This window comes from Hydra vulgaris, chromosome 13 (genome assembly GCF_038396675.1).
Source record: "Hydra vulgaris chromosome 13, alternate assembly HydraT2T_AEP".
Taxonomy (NCBI): domain Eukaryota; kingdom Metazoa; phylum Cnidaria; class Hydrozoa; order Anthoathecata; family Hydridae; genus Hydra; species Hydra vulgaris.
The window spans coordinates 40,691,266-40,714,310 of NC_088932.1; the positions used below are offsets into that span (position 1 = coordinate 40,691,266).

Sequence of the window (23,045 nt, forward strand, 5' to 3'; positions counted from 1 at the left end):
ATGTATTAGTTACAAAAGTTTATGTTTTGTGAATTTATTGTAAAAATTTAAAAAAAGAAATTTTCTAAAAAATTATTTTTTCCTATTAAAATGTATAATATATATTCAATTACCCATGCACAGAGTGAAAATGATAATAAAACTTTCAATAAAATATATCAAAATCTTCCAAGTGCATCTAATGAAGATAATAAGATTATTAGTGCTCATATATATCGTCTAAACACAATTAGCGAGATTCAAAAAGAAATAGAGCGTGAGAGAGAAAAGAGAAATATGCTAAGTAAAAAGTATCATAGAGCTGTAAAAATAATTTCAGCAATTGATAATTCATTACTAGCAAGCACTATGGCACTTGGAACTATTGGAATTTGCTTTTTAGTAACGATAATTGCAGCACCAGTAGCTATCGCATGTGAAGGTGCAGCATTAGGAGCATGTGTTTTATCATTAATAGGAGAGCAAGTTAGTAAAAAATTAAATTTAAAAGCAGAGAAGCATGAAAAAATTAAAGTACTTGCTGATTCAAAACTAAATACAATAAGTGACTATATTTTTAAAGCTTTAATAGATGGAAGTATAGATGACAATGAATTTAAACTAATACTTAGTGAACTTAAAAAATGTAAAGCCATACTTGAGCAAATTAGAACAAATTCACAAGAATTAATTAATGAACAAACTAAAGAATCATTATTTAAACAAGGAAGAGACGATGCAATTAACATACTCAAAAGCAGATTTAGTAAAAATGTAGATGTAAAAACACAGAATAATTTATTAAAATAATTTATTAAAATAGTTTATTAAAATAATTTATTAAAACATAAAAAATAAAACATAAAAAATAAAACATAAAAAATAAAACATGAAATACAACATAAATTGTTATGTATTTTTTTATCTTTATTTATAAAAAAGCAAAATGTCATTTCTAAAAATTGAAGATCCTGAAAATAGAGACAAAACTGTCAAAGATTTCTTAGATATTAAAAAAAGAATACAGAATAATAGTTTATATGAAAAGATGGGTGAAAATAATTTACAATTAGACTTAGAAAAATTGTACAAGCCATTAATTGATAGTCAAGATGGAATAAAAGAAAACATAAATAAATTGCAAGATCAAGCTAATAAATTTGCACTCACTTTTTCAAATTCTTATCCTGAAGCAAATAGAGAGATAATGATAACTGACTCTAAGGAATTATTGTCTTCTCATGAAGAATATAAAGGTATGAGGCTAGGAAAAATTGCAGCAAATTATCTAAGAATGTATGCTACTAGTAAAAAATCTACAGATACTACATTTGGAATATATAATAATGATGGTATGTTCTATATTGGAAAAAAGCCAATACAACTTAGTGATGATTATGTAACTATTGATAATGAAACATATTATCGTACTCCTGGTCTTTGGGAGTTGTTAACAAATTTTAATCTTGATAAGGAAATATATAATGAAGATGGCCTTAAAAATTATAGAGATATATGAATACAAACAGATGCAATTACTATTGAAAACCCATACAAACCAAAGCAATCTTGTAGTGGAAAATACAGAGAAATAATAGCCCCCCATTTGGAAAGATATAAAAGAAAATAGGAAGCGTGAATTAAGAGGAACAGGAATAGGAACAGGAGTAGGAGCAAAAATACAAACTATAATTCTTCCTAGCGACCCTAATGCATTAATTGAAATGCTCAAATTACGACCAGCTGCATGGAAAGCAGGTAACACTGGAGTAGACCTCCTAGCCACGGTATTTTACTTTCATGGCTGGCTAAAAAAAATTCTGACCGGCTAGCTGATGGCATGAGAGGCTAGCCTACATTTTTGTGGCTGGCTAGCCGCCTGATTTTTTTGGCTGCTTAGCTGGCTATTATATATATATATATATATATATATATATATATATATATATATATATATATATATATATATATATATATATATATATATATATATATATAAATTAGTAAAAACACTTATCTAATTATTGATTACTTCAACACTGTGTTTCACCATCAGTAGGTTCATCAGAAAGAATCCTGATGAACCTACTGATGGTGAAACACAGTGTTGAAGTAATCAAAAATTAGATAAGTGTTTTTACTAATTTAATTTTATATTGCTATGCAAATGTATATATATATATATATATATATATATATATATATATATATATATATATATATATATATATATATATATATATATATATATATATATATATATATATAAATATATATATATATATATAATATATTTATAGTATAATAATGACATATATACAAGTATAATACTGATAGCATTAACCAAAACAAAACAAACTTTTGCATATAATAAATATTCATATATGAAATACAAAGTTAATCAAAATGAAATAAAAACATAAATAATGTCCTAATCCAAAAAATGCAAGAATTAGCTCATAGACCAGCATTTGGATAGTTATCGTGTATGAAACAAACTGCATTCATTCGAAATGGTGCCAAGGAGGATCTCTTTCCATTCAAAATTAAACCAGTCGTGCTAAAAAGACATTCAACAGGTACACTGCCAATGCTCAATGTAAGATAAACCTGAAACAATAGAAACTATGTAAAATAAGCGACATTAAACTTCAGAAAAAAATTAATGTTTGCTGCTATTTTTGTCACTAGTATTAGTTTAATGTCAAAAATAAAATTATCTTCTACCTTGGCTATGGATGCTAGAATAGGGAACTTTTCTGCATTATTTTTCCAAAACAGCAAGGCTGGTGATTGATTATCACAAATGGTAAGATAAAGATTTATTTCAGCTTGCAACCCATTGCTATTCTCTAATATTGCTCCAGAGTTTAGTGAAGATTTTGCAGTTTCCTGTAATAAAGTCAGTCTAAGTTTTTTAAAATCCTGAGCTGCGTTTGAGGTTTTACTATTTTGATTATTGTCAATGTATGACGCAGAGAAGTTAATCTTTTTATCGGTTCCTATTTGTGGTAAAATGCTTGAACCAAATAAAGAAGTTTTTATTTTGTCATAGCTGTTTTTTAACAAAATTTCACATTTTTCCTTTGTCAAAACAACATCACGAATTGCTGGATCAAAACAACACGCTGATTCAACTAAATTAGTAACAACTAACCGTTTCTCAATGCATTTTCTAACTAACTTTTTATATTTTTTTATCGCAGAAGAATCTGTGACTTGAACAATGCAACAATTTTTAATTTTAGTTACCATGAGTGGAAGGCAAGACAAATTTGGTGATCCCTCGCTAACAAGTAGAGTCAGTTCTCGAAATGGAGATAAAAAATTGCGCAGTTCTTGCAGAAGTTCTAAATCTTCAGGAAGAAAACATAAATCATACTTTCCAATTTTTTTTAACACTGTATCAACATGAGTTTTTAGATCTAAGATAGATTCAATCATTTCCAAGGTACTATTCCATCTTGTTGGGACACTATTTTTTAAAGAACTGTGCTCATGACTTTTTATGACATCATTTTTAGCTTGTATGTCAAAATCTAAAAGTGAATACTCTTCAGAATACTCTTCAAGTGAACTCTCATCAGCTTGACTAACAGATTTAGTTAGCTGTCTTTGTGGAATAATGCTTACATTTTCAGTTTCAATTTCAAAATTCAGAATTGGATTCTCTTCATCAGCTATTAGCTCGTCAACATGAGTTGTAATTCTTTTGAACAACTCCTCGTCTTTCACAGTTTCAATTTCATTCGATAGCATATATCCCTTAAAATGTAAAGCTTTTATTACTTCTTTGCATTTGCTTACTAGTAAAGTTAATTCTGGAATTTTTTTTAAGCTATCCGAGGTTAAAAGCAGATGAATTCCATGAGCGGTGCATGTTATACGTTCATGGCCTAATAGCTTTGATAATTTTTTCATATTAGCTGCACCATCAGTTGTGTTAAATAATAAAAAATGCTTATCTTGAGGTAAAAATTCTTTTAAAACAGTTTTAACAAATCGATAAAGCTGCTCAGAAGTGTGCGACTCCACTGGCTGAACAGCCAATGTGAAAATTTTAAATCTCCAATCATGCACAACACTTAAACGAATTCCAAAATAAGGTAAACGATTACGCTTGTCAGTCCAACCATCCATCATCAAAGTTCCACTTACACATGATTGTAGAACTTCTAAGACTCTTTGTTTAACAGAAGTATAAACATTTTTTAGGGCAGATCCAGATATACAGTCAGATGATGGAGGCTGAAACGCTGTATTTTTTAAACAAAAACTTTTAAACCCAGATCTTTCAACTGAACTAAATGGCTTAAGATCTAAACATATTAACAGACAAAGATCTATGTTGAATTCAAATTGACTTTGTGCTGGTTTATTATTTTGTACAGTGCGGACCCAATTAGTAATTTTAGAACTAACTGGTTGCTCAAAAGTCTTTCCATGTTTAAAAACAGCATGGTTTAGATGGTTACCAGAAGATGTCATTGTTGAAGTAACATATACCTTTGATAATCGACCTTCATCGACACGTGATTGCTCTTCGAAACAGTATCTGCAGTACAACTGATTATTAAATAAATAATTTTGATTAATTTGGTTTCTTGAATCTTTCAAGATTAGTTGACCCATGAAGTCCCATGCTTTGGATGTAGAAGCCCTAGATTTGCTGTTGGACACAGGAATCCATCTCAGATCCTTGAGCAAGCAAATTGTTCCAGTTTTTTTTTTAATGGAAACAAATTTATTTACTCGTTCCCGAACTGTATATAAATATAAATATAAATATATATATATATATATATATATATATATATATATATATATATATATATATATATATATATATATATATATATATATATATATATATATATATATAATACAAACAATAATGATAATTCGGACCTTTAGAATGATTGTTTCTTTTCATTTTAAAATTTAAATTGCGCAGATGACAACTTTTCTTTTTTTTTATGATAAACATTGACTACTGTTTTCGTACTGCAAGAGACTTTTTTTTATAGCGCGAAAATTAAGGTATTCGAACATACGGTATATGAACACGAGACATGGAATTCCATGGTTAAACCAAAACCTATATTACGAAGCGATTGGTGATAGGTGATATGATAAAATTAAAAAAGAAATTGGACATAAACTAATTTAAAGATTTAAATCAATTAACTAACTATGATTTTAACGGCTGGCTATGGCGACTTATTTTCATGGCTGGCGAAGGCATTTTTCACAGCTGGCTAAAAATAAAGCAGTGCTTGGCGACGGCTAGCGGCTAATGGCGGCGGCTTGCGGGTCTACACTGGAGCAAGAAATGAAGCTGTTGCAATTTGTGATGAATTATTACGACAAGGTATAATAGATAGTTCGCAGTATAAAGCAATACAAAACAATTAATAAATACATAATAATAAAATGGTGCATAAAAAAAAAAAAATATAGTACATAAAAAATGCTAATTATTCATAATAAGATATATAGAAAGAAATATGCTATTGAAGGAAGTGGTATATTCGAAAGTATAAGATATTTATTTAAACGAATAAAAACGTCAAATGTCACAAAAGTATCAAGCTGCAGTTGAAAAAGGAAAACAAATAATTGATAAAGCATCTTCAAAAATAGTTTCACAACCTGTTATTAATAAAAAAATTGATGAAATAATTTCAAATTTGGTTGGATCTAATGATCTGATTAATAATGGATCTGAAAGATCTAAAAAAAATAATGCAGATAATATATCAACGAATAAAAATAAAATGATGATGGGTTCTGCGATAAGATTATCCAAAAATGTATCAAATGAAAATGCTATAAGAATAGAAGATTAAGTTAAAAAAGGACACGGCCTTCGACACGCTTAGATTTCATTTGTTACGCGTAGACATGCTTAGTAGACTCGCTTAGTAGACTTGCAAAATTTTTTATATGATTAGTTTTTTTAAGAATTGTCAATCAAAAAATTTTTTTTTATATTGTATATAAAAAAACAAAATGACAACTTCCGAAGTATTAAATTTTACAGAAATGCCAATTGTAGATAATGGAATTGAAAGATTTGAATTCCATGAATATGAGCCAGTGGCTCGTACAAATCTAAATAGTGCTGGAAAAATAAGAATCAACATTGAGCAACAAGATTTGTTCACAATTCCATCTGAAGCTTAACTCTTTTTTGAAGGACAACTTGTTAAACTTGCTGATAGAACCAGCTTATGCTAATACAGATGCAGTGACGCTTACAAATAATGGTATTAATCATTTATTCAGTCAAATTTCATACCAATTATCAAACCAAGATATAGAAAAACTTTCAATTTGTGCAAGGATTAAATCAATTGTGGTATAAAAATACTGCAACAACAGCAGTACTTGCTGGTAACTCAGGGTTTGCATTAAGATAAGCATGCATAATTCAGAAACCAGCTACAAAAGGAACATTTTCATTTTGCATACCTTTAAGACACATTTTTGGATTTTGTGATGATTACGACAAATTTATGGGTTTAAACATAAAATAACTCTTGTAAGAGAAAGTGATGATGACGCAGTTTTTAAGCTTGCTGCTGCAGCTTTAGGAAAAGTTAATCTTAATAAAATATCATTGTTTATACCACATGAGATCCCATCAGATGTAGAAAGGATTAATCTTTATAAATCTATTGAATCAAAAGTGACACTTCCAGTAAGTTTTCGAGCGCGTCAGTGTGATACTATATCTGTTGCACTATCTACTACATTTTCTTGGAGATTGAGCGTAAAGTCATCTCCTGAAAAACCAAGATACATTATTGTTGCATTTCAAACAAGTAGGGATGGAGACCAAAATGCTAATGCTTTAATATTTGGTCATTGCGACTTGAAAAATATGTACATTATGCTTAATCAAGAAAGATATCCTGCTGTTGATTATAATTTGTCATTCCCAAATCAGCAATTTTCAAGAGCTTATAGAGATGCAGCTTTGTTTAATTTTAAAATTTTATGGAATGAATGAATTGATCACACACAGCAATATAACTCCTTCGGACTATAAAGATTTATACTCACTTTTTGTTTTGATGTTAGAAAACAATCAGAAAGATTAAAATCATCAACAATAGATGTACAAATTAAAGCAACATTTAATGCGGCTGTTCCAACAGATACTGAAGCTATTGCAGTTGTAATATCTGATAGAATGATAAAATTTCAATTAGAAGGAAATAAAATAAATGTTGTTTATTAAATTTTTTAAAAATTAAATATTTTTGAAAATTAATTAAAAAAATTTTTTCTTTATATATTAAAAAGAATGAAATACACAAAAAAAAGTTTAAAAAATCTATTAGAAGAAAATAACATTTCAAAAACATCTGACAATATCGCTTCATTGCTAATGATTGCTATAGATAATGGGTTGTTAGATAAAGAATCAATTATGACTGAAAGAAGTAAATTATAAAAGAAGTAAAAGAAGTGAAAGAAGTAAATGATAAAAGACCAGTTGGCAGACCTAGAGTACATCCGATGAAAGAAGCAAATGAGAAAAAAACAATCAAGTCTAAAATACATCGTGAAAAACAAGAAAATAAAAGAAATAGATCTAAAATAAGAAGGATTAAGAACAATTAAGAAAAAACCAGTCGCTGTTAAATATACAATCATGGAAACTGGACAAGTTAAAATATATAAATCATTATATAGTGCTATGCAAGATACTAAGCATGGACGGAGATATCTTGAATTACGTGATGGAAAAGTTGACAATGGATTTAAGATTGAAATATTTAAATCTGAAAAAAATTAATTTAGTAATAAATTGAATAAAATCTTGTCATATATAAAAATAGAACACAAAATTGTCAAAGGATGCGATATAGATAAATCAAACTATTATTTACTTTTTATAAATAGAAATAAAAATTGAAAATAGAACAGTTAAAATTGAAAAAGATGGTGAGTTTGAAATAGAGAGAGTTATAGAACCTTCTTATAGAATTAAAGGGTGGAGACGTATAGAATGTTTATAATAAATGTATGCTTAAAAAATATTTACATGTGCTTTGTAAATATTTTTAATAAATAATATCTTGTCATATAAAAATGGAAAGTATACTAGATGAGCCTATTCCAGATATAGCATCTTCAGAAATTTTAACTCCTACACATTTTGTATATAGAACATTGACAATTACAAAAGAGCAGGAGATTTCAAAATATAAAAGTATCAATTATTATAGTAGAATACGAGGACTTGGATATATTTAAAAATCAGGATAAAGATATAACAATAAAAAATGTGACACGATATTTAAAAAAAAAAATTATTTAAAGAAAATGAAAATTAAAAAATATCTTGTTATATAAAAATGGAAAATAAAAATGTAAGAGAACTAAAACAAATCGCACAAGAGCAAAAAATTAAACATTATTATAGAATGAGAAAAAGTGAGTTATTAGAAGCGTTAGCGCACACACCTGTTGAGCATACACAAATTCAATCTATAGCATTTAGTAACACACCGATTGAACAAAGACCATCGCAATCTGCAACAGGTTGGCTTATGTCATAAGTGCCTAATACAATTAAAAATACAGTGAATACATCTGCAAATTGGCTTATGTCATATGTGCCTAATATAATTAAAAATACAGTGAATACATTGATAGCAAAAAAAGAATCAACTGAAAAAAGTAAATTTAATTCTATTGCTGATTGGATTGTGTCATACGTACCTGATACAATGAAGAATAAAGTCAATCAAAAAGTCAACTCATTAAATTTATACAATAAATTGCAAGTTAGAAATAAAGTTGAACCGCAAAATAAAGTTAAACCTGAAAATAAAGTTAAATAAATAAATAAAGAGATAAATGCAATGATATTTAAATTAAATCAATCATCTATTAAAAATGTGACAAAGCAATTTACAGCTAAAGGAATAGAAGGTTATGATGCTTTATCATTCATAAATGCTGCTAAAAAAGGTGCGATTAAAATAATAAATGAAAATAGAAATTCAAAGGTTTATATAGCTCTCACTTGTGTAATAGAGCATACTTCTATTCTAATAGGAGAAACTATGACCACAACTAGTGTATTTAGAACGAATAATCAAGTTGTATTAGAAACAACAGATTTGAATGAATTATATGATAGTGCTCAGCATAAATTTTTGGCATCATTATCATCTTTTCAAGAGTTAGGATCATGTTGGAGGTTTTTTCTGTTGAAAAGATGGAAATAAATATTATCGAGTATAATCCTATTAAAGGTAAATAATACATTCCACTTGATAAAAAATTAGCAAATAAAAATGCGATAATTAATATAAAAAACGAAGATAATCAATATTTTAAGTGGTGTGTTGCAAGAGCATTAAATCCAAATGATAATCATCCTGAAAGAGTAGATAAGGAGCTTAAAAATAAAGCAGAAAATATAAACTGGGATGAAATAGAATCTCCAGTATCAGTAAATCAAATCACACGATTTGAGAATAATAATCAAGATATCACGGTTAATGTATTTGGTTATGAAAACTCAGAAGTTCATATTTTGCGTGTGTCAAAGAATAATGAACGTAATCATCTAATAGATTTATTATTAATTTCAAATGGTGAAACTAATCACTATTGTTTAATAAAAAATTTAAGCAGACTGCTATCTTCACAAACATCGAAGAATAAATGTACTATACACAATTGTAGGAATTATTTACTTGGGTTAAATTCTGAAGAACCATTATCTAATCATAAAACGTATTGTGAAACACATGATTCAGTACGCATTAAACTTCCACCAACAAATTCAGCAATGCAACTTACTAATCACAATGAATCAATGAGAGTTCCGTTTGTAGTATATGACTTTGAAAGTTTTATCAAACCAATTGACATTTGTAAACCAAATCCGAATGAATCTTATAATAACAATATCAAAAACATATTCCAAGTTCATTATGTTATTATATTAAATGTTTTGACGAAAGTATTTATCAAAGTAGTCCAGTCACATTTACTCCAACTAATGAAACTGATGATGTTGCACAAATTTTTTTTTTAGCATAGAAAAAGTTATTAAGAAAATTTATAATAAGATTAAATTTCCAAAAAGAATGATATTTACTTATAAAAACAAGCATGATTTTAATGCAGCAATATCATGTCACATTTGTGGAAAAGATCTTGAAAATTATAAAGTACGTGACCACTGCCATATTACTAAAAAATATAGAGGTGCTGCTCATCAAAATTGTAATTTAAATTATAAAATTCCAAAATTCTTTCCAGTACTATTTCACGATTTATCTGGTTACGATTCTCAATTATTTATAAAGAAATTATCAAGAGGAAAGTTGAGTTGTATACCAAACAATGAAGAAAAGTATATTAGCTTTTCTAAAGAAATTAAAGTTGATGAGTTTATTAATAAAGAGGGTAAGAAAGTTGAAGTTAAACGTGAACTTTGTTGCTCTGATAGTTGTAAATTTATGTCTGATAGTTTAGATGCTTTATCAAAGAGTTTAGCAAAAGACCAGTGCAAAAATATAGGAAAATTTTATTCAGATAAAAAATTAGATTTGTTACTAAGAAAAGGTATATACCCAAATGATTGGGTTGATTCTATTAATAGATTTAATGAGACACAATTACCGCGAAAAGAATCATTCTTTTCGAGATTAAACGGTGAAGAAATAAGTGATAATAATTACTCGCATGCGCAAAATGTATGGAAAGAGTTTAATTGCGAATTATTTAGAGATTATCATAATTTATACAACGTTTTAGATGTGCTTTTACTAGCTGACATTTTTGAAAATTTTAGAGATCTTTGTATTAGAAATTATGATTTAGGTCCTGCTTGGTACTATACAGTGCCAGGATTAGCTTGGGATGCTGCATTGAAGATGACAGAAATAAAATTACAATTGCTGAGTGATTACGATATATTACTAATGATAAAGAAAGGCATAAGAGGTGGAATTAGAATGATATCTAATGATATCTAATCTAATAATCTTTGGAACTTCTAATAATAAGTATATGGGTGATTCGTATGATCAAAGCAAACCATCAAATATATAGCACACAAAGATTACAAAGATTGTTTATTAAATAAAAGAGAAAATATTAGGAGAATGAATATAATAAGATTCTATAATCATGAAATTTACACAGAAGAGGTCAATAAAATAGCATTAAGCGCAGAAGATGATAAAAAAGTTATTTTAGAAGATGGTATACACATTAGAATATTGACTCTAAAAACTAAAAGAAAATAATTTATAAGTTAAAGAGGTCAAAGAGCCCAGAGCACAGAGCACAGAGCCCAAAGAGCTCAACCTATATACAGTATCTAGATGCTAATAACTTATATGGATGGGCAATGAGTAAACTACTTCCAACACATGGTTTTAAATGAATGGATGAAAACGAAATAGAAAACTGGAAATCAATTTCATGTATACGAGAAGTCAATTTAGATTATCATGAACATTTACATGATGAACATAATGATTATCCGCTCGCACCTGAAAGAACAACCATTAACAGTGTTGAAAAATTAGTTCCTAATTTAAATAATAAAAAAAATTATGTCATTCATTATGAAAATCTTAAATTGAATGAAAGATTACTAATAGGATTAAAGATTACTCAAATTCATAGAGGTGTAAAGTTTCAAGAAAGAGCGTGGTTAAGTGAATACATCGATAAAAATACAAAACTTAGAACTAAAGCAACTAATAGGTTTGAAAAAGACTTTTTTAAACTCATGAACAGTTCATTTTTTGGAAAAACAATGGAGAATATTGACAACAGAGTTGATATTAGATTAGTAACAGACAGAAATGAAGCCATTAAATTAGCATCAAAACCTAACTTTGAAAGTAGAACAATATTTGATGAAAACTTAATAGCAGTACATATAAAAAGAACAAAATTAAAATGTACTAAACCAATTTACTTAGGAATGTGTTTATTAGATTTGAGCAAAACACTAATGTACAAATTCCATTATGATTACATAAAGAAAAAATGTGCTGATCTAGCAAAACTATTATTCACAGATACAGATTCTTTAGCATACGAAATAAAAACAGAAGACGTTTATGCGGATATAGCTAATGATATTGAAAGCAAATTTGATACAAGTGAATTTGATGAGAATCATCCGGCCATTAATAAGGTTTTAAAATTGGATTAAACAATAAAGTATTAGGATCCAAGTTGTATTCTTACAAAGTGCATGGAGAAGAGAATAAAAAATGTAAAAAAGGAGTAAAGACAAATGTTGTTAAAAAATATATAGCACACAAAGTTTACAAAGATTGTTTATTAAATAAAAGAGAAAATATTAGGAGAATGAATATAATAAGATTCTATAATCATGAAATTTACACAGAAGAGGTCAATAAAATAGCATTAAGCGCAGAAGATGATAAAAGAGTTATTTTAGAAGATGGTATACACATTAGAATATTGACTCTAAAAAATAAAAGAAAATAATTTATAAGTTAAAGAGGTCAAAGAGCCCAGAGCACAGAGCACAGAGCCCAGAGCCCAAAGAGGTCAAAGAGCCCAGAGCACAGAACCCAGAGCCCAAAGAGGTCAAACTGTTTTTTTAAGAATAAAAACAATTTATAAGTAAAATGGAAAAAATTAATAACAATTATCATAAACTTATCAATGTTGAAAGAATAATTTTACCAAATGAACCACTAAAAAATTTTCAATTGATCAAAGCAGCAAAAAAACTAAAACTAAAACATTTTAAAGGTATTTGTAAGAGATGAATTACCTAAAAATACGCAAAGAAAAGAATGTGGAATATTAAATTCAGGAGATTCAAGTACGCAGGGATTTCACTGCATTTGCTGGTACAAAGACGTAGATAAAAAAACTAAGTTTTGACTCTTATGGACTACTACCACCAGTTGAAGTTGTTAATTATTTAAAAAGTTCTGTTTATTATAATAGTGATAGAGTTCAATTTGGAAATACCTCATTCTGTGGACACTTGTGTTTATATGTTTTAAAAAAACTAGATGAAGGATCTGATTTTCAGAATATTATTAATAATCTTTGGTAATTAAAAAAATATATATAATTAAAAATTTTTCTTTGTTTATATTTTATATAAAAAGATAATGCTTGTTGATAAATTCGGACGCGACACTACTTCAGCTGTAGCTGTAGATGGTTTAACAATATCTCAAGCTACTAACTTGTTCATTAGGAGAGATGGAAAAAATAATGCAGCTAGTAATATTAATATGAATTCTAATAAATTAATAAATGTAGCAGAACCTACTAGCTCACATGATGATGCTGCTAAAAATTATATTGATAATAAAACAATTAGTCTTAATAAATTAGGAACAACACCAAATTCAAGTTAACATGCCATTAAAAGAACAGATATTCCAACAAATACAGGTGTTGATGCAACAACAGTTTTTGTTAAACCTTCTGGTCCTGGTATTCTCAGAAAACTATGGTTAGGATTATAAGGATTTAGATCCTAATCATAATGTTCCAGGTAATGTATTTCTTAGAATATACGCAGATCATGCAATTTGCATAGGAGATTATTCTACTTCTACAGATGGTGTTGGAGATAATAATATTCCTTTAGCCTGTGATTTTTTATGTACACTACTTGACCCACATAACCACTTATTTTATGCAAACTCTTTACAAGTTTGTAATGTGCATACAGCTAATGCATTAGGAGGATACTTTACACTAGATTTACCATTTACTACTAGGATTGTAATTCAATTATACAATAAAACTAGTCAAAACGTTACATATTGGATACAACCTTTTATTACAAGAACTACATCAATACTTCAACCATTATCATCTATTAAATTATACTCAAAAACATTTAGATTTACAAACACAATTTATGGTAAAGAATATATATTATTAGATGCTCCAGACGTTGCTGGTCAAGGTGTTTATCTTAAATATAGTAGAATGCATGTTATCGGAGTATCTTGAAATTGGCGGGAATCTAGAGTACGCATGTATGATGCATACAATACTCCAGTAAGTACTAACTCTGTTATACAACCTTGGACACCATATAACGAACAAAGTTATACAGTATTTCAAGGATTTGATTCGAATAGTGTATGCATATACTGCTCATGAAAATTATTTCAGTAACTGATAAACTCAAAATTTTTCAGTGTAAACAGGCTATAAAAATCACCAACCAAGTGAATCTCGATTTATTGAAAATGAACTGTTATTTTATTTCTCACTAAAGTATAAAACTAAAATCAAAATTTTAAATCCTATTGAAATTATTATAAAACAGCTGAATTAAATAGTTTTATGCGTGTTTTGTAAAAAATATAAGTTTGGATTTATTAACTGAAATTTTTTATAAAAAATACTTACATGGTAACATAAAATATTAGCGCCCCCTCCTTTTATTAACCCTCCCCCTCCCTCGTTTATTAGATCTGGACTAAAATTTCCCCCCCCCTCCTTTTATTCTCCTTCCCCCCCCATCCTTTCCTTTGTATTAAGGACTCGAGAGTATTTGCGCAAGCTAACGTTTGTTACTGATTTAATTTCGTCGTCAGGAAGAATCACTTTACGCAAAGAGGATTTGTTTGCTTTCAGCATTAGGTTATTTTAAAATAATGATTGTGGGAGATGAGTAAGCTCATAATCAAAGTATAGTTCATCCTCTCATTCTGCAATTGTTGCAAGCCTATTAAAAAAGGAGTGTTATGCTTTCATAATTGCATTTAGAAAAAGAACATATTGATATTAAACCCATTCCGTGAAATTTTCCTTTTCCGGTCAATGTGCGATCTCCATTGCCAGCCACCCAATGTAGGAAGTTCGTCTCTCGTTTTTGCGCAGCATTTACTTTACTAACTGCAACATATAACTTGAACAACTTCACTTCATCTAAAGATATTGAAAATCCAAATTTGTAAAGAAGACCCACAAGTCATTTTGTTCCAAAAGATTTATCAATATCTACGCCAATTCCCAATGGAATTAGTGTTATCATAGATCTCAGTCGCGCTTGAGCAAGTTTTGATTTCGCTCTTAATTATACATGCAGCGGCAGCAATAATATCATTCTTAGTGTGATCTTTCTTTTTTTTGAAATTTCGATATAATAAAAGAAGCCATATCTCTGAAACAAAATAAATTAGATTGAGCAGAGAGTTCTCGAAAAAAATATGATCACCATAATGTTCAAGTAATTTTCGTTTTAAAGATTTTGTTGAGTAATACGGATAACCATTACTAAGTTCTTTCATCTTAATGTGCACATCGGGAAGGGTATAAAGTTCGCAGTTAGTTCCTTCCTCTAACCAAAAACAGAGTTTTTAAAAGTTTTCAAACATAGTGAGATCTAATGGGTGTCCGTGTTGGTTATCGCTTTTAGTTTTAAGCCTGAAGTCGTTCATACACAAAATATGATAGATAGCTTTTTCCGCTACAAGATCATAACAAGACATCAAACAAGAATGTACAGTACTTCTCCAATTGTCCGCTCTATTCAAAGAATGTTCAATCATTTTATTAATCAACGGTATGGTCTTAACTTTTGCAATGTTTGGGTGAATTTCTTTGAATTACAATGAACTTAAGGTGAATGTTTGCGGTCTACTTTTTTAGTACAAAGAAAACATTTTGATTTCCAATCAAATACCTCTTCAAATTAGGATTGTAGTTTCTTTCTTGGAACAGATAATGATTGATCTTTACGACAATCCACAAACTTTCTTTTACAGCTATGATGGGCTAGTACTGTTGTACTATTATGCGTACTCTGTTGCAACTGGTCTTTGAGATAACTAAAAATGTGCAAAAATAACTTATCTGGTATGTTTTCCTATTCCAAACCCTTAGAGCGCGTGATAAAATTTAAACGCCGTACGGAGAAATTAAACTTAAAAAAAAAAAATCAAAAAACTTTTATTTTGAGTTTTAGTTTATTTTTGTAGTTTATAAAAGAATTTAAGAAATGCTATGTTTTTAATTCACAACTGTTGAAATACACCAGTTTGCAGTGTCAGTCATGTTGTATTGGACTGCGCTCTGAAAAGCATCCAGGGCGCAGTCCAACACAACATGACTGACACCGCCAACTGGTGCGGACATGGGTTTGGTGCCCAGCGACGCATTTTTTTCTTTTCCTGAACCAATTTTGACAAGGTTATGACCATATAAAGGATTGTTAATTGTTTTGTGTTGAGGAAGTGGATATGATACAATTGTACTTCCAGCCTCTTCAATCTCCCTAGATGTTCGTCTTTTTGTAACTACTTTTACTGGTTGATACCCTCCAACTAAACTTTCCATAATTGCCATCTTAAAACTTATTCTGGAGATGGGCTTACGTTCATTAGTGTTAAGTTTATACAATAGGTAGCTGTTTAGAAAAGCCCTGTCAAATAAAGAAAATGGCAACTTTTGCATTCCATTTTATTGTCTTACGCTCTGACAGGTACACGTAGAGCTGTGCATCTCCCAAATCTAACCCTACCATGGTTCGATCATAAAAGGCAACAGCATTTGGCTTCATAACTAAATTACCTCTTCTATTACGCAACTCAGTGAAACCTGCTTTGGCAACAGTAGACAGTAATACAGGTTGTTTTTTTTTACCATCTTGGTATGCAACACAAAACAAAGTACATTTTCTATATCCGCAAACTTCTTTGTTTTTTAATTTTGTTTTAAGGCAGATTTCTGGCAGACCTTTTCTGTTTACTCTCACTGTGCCTATTGCTGTGGTTTGATGTAGATATAGATCCAATAGCAATTGTGGAAAAGTATAACAATTATCAATACCTAAGTTATAGGCTTGGGCAACAGCTGCTTCATCTGGATCTTTTCCTCCCTTGTAAATTTCAAACTGAAACAAACAACCAATGGTGCTGTCTGAAACACACCATAATTTTATTCCAAACCGAAAATGACGTTTGGCGTTTATTAGCGGAGGCGTGGTGTCGTTCCCTTGTAACCAATCATGCTCTCATCCATAGAAATGTCTCTTTGTGGATAATAATAAAGAATTTTTTTGTTAAAATGTTCAACTAAATACTGAACTTTATAAGTCTTATTTAGCTGTTGTTGATTTGGGATAGAGATATCAGTAAAGTGAATAAACTTAAGCAAAAGTTGAAAACGGTCACGATTGAAGTGAGTAACAAACCAGGGAGTGGAAGCACAAGGTTGAATAATATCCCAATATAGTTTAATACTAGCTTTCTTGACGAGACCCATATTAATAACAACACCAAGGAATGCCTTTATTTCTAAAAGATTTGTTTTTCCTTGTTTTATCCATGCATGACCTATTCACAATGGATGACCTATTCACAATGGATGACCTATCCACAATGGATGACCTATTCACAATGGATGACCTATCCACAATGGATGACCTATCCACAATGGATGACCTATCCACAATGGATGACCTATCCACAATGGATGACCTATCCACAATGGATGGGATCTCAAATGTTGTTGGTTACTTTGTATAAGTTATTAAATTTTCTAAAAATTCTATTGTGAAAAATAAGTCAACAAAGCCAATGGGCTTTGGCTCAGGTGAAATAGTATGTTTGGGTCCTAATACACCAGGAAAAGGAAAAACATTTGGGCCATTGTCATCTCCTACAACAGGAAGCCACAAATCTAAAACATCATCAAGTCTACATAAAAAATAAAAACTTCAAATGCTTAGATTTGGTGATATATTTAAATTAAATAATATTGTATACAATTTTTCAATAAAAATCATTGTGCCTTTATCAAATAAGCTATCAACACTGCTACTTAAATATTCTTCGCTTGTACAACTACACAAACAATATACCAAAAGATAGGAAAAAATGTGCTCTATTCAATGGTATCATTTTTTATGAACTTTTAAGAACAGCGGTATTTTTACAGAAAAAGTCATACTTTTGAAGAACACTTCCAAAGCCACGATCGTGGCTCTATCAATGATATATTACATATATAATATATCATTGGGCTCTACGTGCTCTGACGGTATAGCTACAATCGTGGCTCCCCGTGCTCACAGGGTTAATAACAAACAATTTTATTTTCCAATTATACATCCAAACATATGTTTGATTGTAAAAATAAATAATTAGAAATGATTCAGCAAAACGTCCTTAATAACTCATATTTATCATGTGCACTCATAGTTATTATGCAACTCATAGTTATGTGTAAAATTGTTTATTTAAACAAACTTTAAACTGCATAGTTCGTTCATACTCCGTTCTCTGCTTACTCAAATCAATGTTTCGAGACCTTTTCCATATACTTTTCTCTTATAAACAAACCGACTAGAAAGCATTTTAAATAAAAAATTGTAAAAAAACAGATGAAACCGCTTACCTTTAAAAAAAAAAGTGATTTTAAATTCGAACGACCGCGATTATTTGAAAATCATTAAAATTTAAAATATTATACAATTTACTTTAGAATATAACTAAAGCAGGATTTTCCATTGTTCTTGGTAACGTCATCTGTGCATTTATTTCTCCTTGAAATAATTTCAAAAAGAAGCAAGCGATTCAAATAAATGCAAATAAAAGCAACAGTTTTGCATTTAACGAAACTCTGCGACACGCTTTTGAAATCAAAAATAAGAAGTGTTATAGCCGTTTGCTATCAAGTTTGCAATTTTTTTTTTTTTTTTTGTAATTTATTTCGTCACTATTTATTTAACATATTACATACAATTAACTTTAATACATTTATATTTATTACAAGTATATTTATATGTATGCATTTATAAATAAAATAAAGATAAAAATTAAAACTAAAATAATGACAGGAGCAAATAGAAGACTGCAGTCTTATCATCAGGCCCTTTTCACTTGTAACTTTGCAACAAGTTTCACGAGACATTAAAAAATCATAGTAGAAATAAACTAAAAACAAAGTCTTGTACATAACGATCTGATAGATGAGTATAGAAAAGAAAAAAAAACTATTTGTATTGTGATATAATCATCGTTTGTGGTTATTCAAAAGGGATAAATTCGTTTTAGTTAGTTATTATTAATTTCATCTTTAAAAAAAGGAGTATGTTGACGTCACTTAAGTTAAATAGGTACTGTTTGACTGCTGCTTTAAAGAGATTTGATGACTTTGTGTTTTTTGTTTCCTCTTTAGGGATCGAATTCCATAACCGCGATCCTTGAGATAAGACAGAGAAGTCAGTTCTTTTAAGTAAATTCTTCGAAAATTTAAAGTTTTGAAAAGAGTAGGGGAGACCGGGGCTAGTTGGCTCGGTTTTTACTCTATGAGCCCTGTAGCTCTGTAAAATATTAAAGTATAGTCTCAAAGAGTATGAATTTGGGTAGCTGATAAAATTTTTATTCATTTACAAAAAAAAAATCTTAAGGCCTTCCCGGGCCTTTTAAGAAAAGAAAAATAAATTGCGCCAACTTACCCCACCACGGGGTATGTTGGCGCAAACTATAAAAATGATTAATAATGTACTATTATTTGCAAAATTAATAGAAATCTTTTTACTATTAATTTTGGCAATAAATTAAAGCCAAAAATTTAATATTAGTTTTAGCTGGTTCAAATATTAGTACGTATAACAGTCAAAACACTATCCCACTTTTTATCTGTGAAAAAAAAACTAAAGAAAAAATTTTTTTTTAATTTTTTTGTAAGAGTAAGTTTTTTCAAATTAAAAAAAAAAAAAGTTTGTTACAAATTAAAAAAAAAAAAAAAACTATTTTATAAAAATATATATATTTTTTTTTCCATAGTAAATGCTATGAGCCTACTTACCCCGTGAAAATTTTGTCAACTTACCCCGAAAGCCTTTTTTTCAATAACCAATCTATAGATCCTGAAAAACGGCAACTTTGAAAAAAATTCTGACTGGATATAGTAAACCAATTGTGACTGAAACTTTTACAATAATTTTTTTTTCATACGACTGACTATTTTCTTTGTAAAGTAAAAAGGAAGCTATGTTCCAAAAGTTACGTTTTTGTCCAAAAAACACATAAATTTTAATATCTCCCATGCGCATGCGCGAATCCTGACAATACTATAGTGAATGATGGAATGGTCAGTTATGAAGGTTCTGTGTCATTTTTATCACTTTCTGATGAAAGGCTCTGAAGATAAACGCAATTCGTCAGCTTACCCCTGCGGCCAACTAGCGCCGGTCTCCCCTACTTCCTTGGGTATTTGTGATCAATGGTGGAAAATTGATTTTCAAAGTATTTTGGTACCAAGTTGTTTTGCGATTGAAACATAAATAATAAATTTTGGAGGAGGTTCAGTTCATAAATATTTAGAGCTCCAATTTCCCTGAATAATGGTTTGGCGTGGGTATATCTGTTAGCATTGTATACTATTCGACACGCTTGCTTTTGTTTAAAGTATATTTTTTCTAGTACTGAAGAGTATGTGCTTGCCCAAACGATATTGCAATAGTTGATATAACTGTGAATCAACAAATAATATATATATATTTTTAAGCAAGTTTTATTTAGAAGGTGTTTTATTTTATGCATGATGCTGATTGACTTGGAGATTTTATTTTCGATGTGCAAAAAATGATTCTTCGAACTAAGATTTTCTTGAAAAATTATTCCCACGATTTTCATTTAATGGTCTCTTTTTTTTATTATTTTTTATTATTCTATTTTATTTTGCCGTTTAACAAATTTGACAGTTTCCATAAATTTACAATTAAGTTAATGGCCGGAGCAAGAAGAAGGCATAATTTGCCTTATCGCCAAGCACCGTGTGACAAATTATAATTTTTACAAAGTTGCTTCAAGAATATATAACATAAAAGAAAAATTAAATGAATGTTTACAAAAGATATATAATAAATAAAGTAAAATATCGTTTAATACATAATATCATAAATAGATTGAGTAAAAGTAAGAGTTAATATATAAAACTTTATATATATTTTAAGTAAAATATATAAAAGATAAAGTAAAATATTATAACTAGATTAGGTAAAAGTAAAAGTGAATATATAATAACTTTATATATATAAATACGCACAAAAAATAAAAGAAAAAGCGAGAAAATGTGATTTTTGATAATGATTATTGTCAAAAAAATTTTACCTTTTTTTTTTCTTTTTCTTTCGAATAATTACGAAAATACGAATAATTAACTTGTTTTTCAGTTTTTAAATTATATATCTGATCTATTTTTAAAAGAAAGACTTATAATAATATAAGTCAAAATCTGCGTTTAAAAAAAACTGTTTTGAATCAGTTTTAAACTGATGAAGAGATTTTTTTTTTCCGGAAACAATGTTTGGAAATCTTTTCCACAAAAGTGGTCCGCGATTCTGAATTGAATAAGAAACTTGTTTCGAATAAGATTTTGGTATAACAAAGTTGTTAGCGGAAAATCTTGTAGCATATTTATGGTGTATTACTTTAAAATAAGTTTCAAATATTTTGGGGGACAGTCCATATTTTGTTTTATACATGAACAGTAGAACAAGATGGATATTAAGTTTGAAAATATTCAGGGCACCAATTGTCTCTTTCTATACTAATGTTGTTGATTTGTTGCTGGGGAAGTTGAAGTGGTAAATTAACAGAGTTGGATGGTTTGTGAAATAAAACCTATTTTGCTTTGAGGATGTTTAAGGAAAGTTTATTAGCTTTGAACCACTCATTTAAATTTTGCAGATCGTGATTAACTGTAGAAAATATTGTTTTTATATTTGAGTGAGTGAAGAAAATATTCGTATCATCAACAAAAAGAGCAAAATTAAGAATGTTTGAAGTTAAATAGATATCGTTTACATAGAGTAAAAATAGTAAAGATCCAAGAATTGAGCCTTGGGGTACACCAATACTAATTGTTTGTAATCGTGTACATGCTGAGTTGTACGACACTCCTTGCTTCCTGTTATTTAACATCTGAACCATATTAGATTGTTGTTTGTTACTCCATATATCTCTAGCTTGTATAGGAGAATCTCGTGGTCAACTATATCGAATGCTTTGGTTAAATCAATAAACAAGGCTAGAGTATATTCATTATTTTCAAAACCATTCAAAATTTTATTGACTAATTCAATTATTGCATGATATGTTGAATGGGTCTTGCGAGAACTAAACTGTTTGTTATTGAGAATATTATTAATTTCAAGATAATTATATAACCTATTATACATAGTACGTTCGAGAAGTTTTGAAAAGCAAGAAAGAATTGATATAGGCCTATTTTTGGATGCTAAAGAGTCGTCACCATTCTTATAAATAGGGACTACTCTTGCAATTTTTAATTGATTTGGAAAAACAACAGTTTTTAAGTATTAATAATTTAAAACAAGTGCATTGATTTTGCCGATGCCTGGACTTTCGTTGGTTGTTAGTAAATTTAAGGCCGTTCGAAGTTCATCCGGGGATATTTCAAACTCATTCATAACTGAGTGTTTTTTTTTTTTTTAAAAGACAAATGTTTTGCTTCCCGGAATTATTTTTTCGGCTAAATTTTTACCAACGTTTATAAAGAATTCATTAAACATATCAGCAATTTTGTCTTTGTCAAAAACATCTGTGTTTATTTTTGTTTGTAAACGCTTAGGAAAAATACTGTTTATGTTTAGTTTTTTTTTTCCAGTTACTTCTTTTATTATATTCCTTTTTTTTTTTACCATTTTCTATTGAATTTTCGAGCAGATTGGAGAAATAAATTTTTTTTATTCGTTTTCTGAATTTTTCAAAAGAATTTTTGTATTTTTTACATTTAGTTTCATTATTTAAAGTTTTTTTTTTTTTAAATTATCGTAGAGCCTTTGCTTCTTTTTGATGATTTTTTAAGCCCTTTTTTTATCTAAGAGTAACGCAGGTTTTTAGAATGAATTGTTTTCTTGGTCTTTGGAAAAGCTTTTTCGTATTGTTTAAAAAAGATCATGAGCATCATTCGTTGCACTCAGCTATAAGTTCCCAATTGGTTTCGTGTATCAAATGCGGTAGTGGTGTTGTGGTAGAGCACTCGCTTCATAGGCAAGAGGTTCCGAGTCCGATCCCCACCAC

The 23,045-nt window shown here is 29.0% G+C and overlaps 4 protein-coding genes across 5 annotated transcripts; 2 read left to right on the plus strand and 2 right to left on the minus strand.

The window, feature by feature from the left end:
- Positions 1-2,338: 2,338 nt before the first annotated feature.
- LOC136090121 (uncharacterized) lies at positions 2,339-4,971 on the minus strand. 2 transcript variants are annotated; one of them, XM_065816231.1, is made up of 3 exons: positions 4,888-4,971; positions 2,707-4,742; positions 2,339-2,539 (listed from the first exon to the last, which is right to left on the minus strand). In XM_065816231.1, the coding sequence occupies exons 1-3, from the start codon at positions 4,964-4,966 to the stop codon at positions 2,459-2,461; spliced, it is 2,196 nt and encodes a 731-aa protein (XP_065672303.1). In that variant the 5' UTR covers positions 4,967-4,971; the 3' UTR covers positions 2,339-2,458. The 2 variants fall into 2 exon arrangements, with proteins under 2 accessions (XP_065672303.1, XP_065672302.1); XM_065816230.1 differs by having other exon boundaries at positions 2,339-2,589.
- Positions 4,972-5,991: 1,020 nt separating this feature from the next.
- Positions 5,992-7,225, plus strand: LOC136089891 (uncharacterized). Its single transcript, XM_065815986.1, has 3 exons — positions 5,992-6,140; positions 6,529-6,963; positions 7,066-7,225. The coding sequence occupies exons 1-3, from the start codon at positions 5,992-5,994 to the stop codon at positions 7,223-7,225; spliced, it is 744 nt and encodes a 247-aa protein (XP_065672058.1).
- A 1,633-nt stretch (positions 7,226-8,858) lies between these two features.
- Positions 8,859-10,991, plus strand: LOC136089892 (uncharacterized). The gene is made up of 3 exons (XM_065815987.1): positions 8,859-9,192; positions 9,288-9,970; positions 10,080-10,991. Exons 1-3 carry the CDS (start codon positions 8,859-8,861, stop codon positions 10,989-10,991), a joined length of 1,929 nt encoding a protein of 642 aa, XP_065672059.1.
- A 5,423-nt stretch (positions 10,992-16,414) lies between these two features.
- LOC136089893 (piggyBac transposable element-derived protein 4-like) lies at positions 16,415-17,253 on the minus strand. Its single transcript, XM_065815988.1, has 2 exons — positions 16,992-17,253; positions 16,415-16,908 (listed from the first exon to the last, which is right to left on the minus strand). Exons 1-2 carry the CDS (start codon positions 17,251-17,253, stop codon positions 16,415-16,417), a joined length of 756 nt encoding a protein of 251 aa, XP_065672060.1.
- Between the last annotated feature and the right edge of the window lie 5,792 nt (positions 17,254-23,045).

Bases quoted from the DNA above. Each gene is read 5' to 3' on its own strand.
- LOC136090121 (XM_065816230.1), bottom strand. From the start codon at position 4,966: ATGTTTATCATAAAAAAAAAGAAAAGTTGTCATCTGCGCAATTTAAAT. The intron at 4,743-4,887 runs GTCCGAATTATC...ATTTATATACAG, and splicing joins AAGAAACAATCATTCTAAAG to TTCGGGAACGAGTAAATAAA. The intron at 2,590-2,706 runs GTAGAAGATAAT...CTATTGTTTCAG, and splicing joins TTCTAGCATCCATAGCCAAG to GTTTATCTTACATTGAGCAT.
- LOC136089891 (XM_065815986.1), top strand. From the start codon at position 5,992: ATGACAACTTCCGAAGTATTAAATTTTACAGAAATGCCAATTGTAGAT. The intron at 6,141-6,528 runs GTTCACAATTCC...AACTCTTGTAAG, and splicing joins AACATTGAGCAACAAGATTT to AGAAAGTGATGATGACGCAG. The intron at 6,964-7,065 runs GTTTAATTTTAA...TTTTGATGTTAG, and splicing joins GCTTATAGAGATGCAGCTTT to AAAACAATCAGAAAGATTAA.
- LOC136089892 (XM_065815987.1), top strand. From the start codon at position 8,859: ATGATATTTAAATTAAATCAATCATCTATTAAAAATGTGACAAAGCAA. The intron at 9,193-9,287 runs GTTGGAGGTTTT...ATAAAAAATTAG, and splicing joins TTTTCAAGAGTTAGGATCAT to CAAATAAAAATGCGATAATT. The intron at 9,971-10,079 runs GTATTTATCAAA...ATTTATAATAAG, and splicing joins TATTAAATGTTTTGACGAAA to ATTAAATTTCCAAAAAGAAT.
- LOC136089893 (XM_065815988.1), bottom strand. From the start codon at position 17,253: ATGGGTCTCGTCAAGAAAGCTAGTATTAAACTATATTGGGATATTATT. The intron at 16,909-16,991 runs GTTACAAGGGAA...GGTGTGTTTCAG, and splicing joins TATGGATGAGAGCATGATTG to ACAGCACCATTGGTTGTTTG.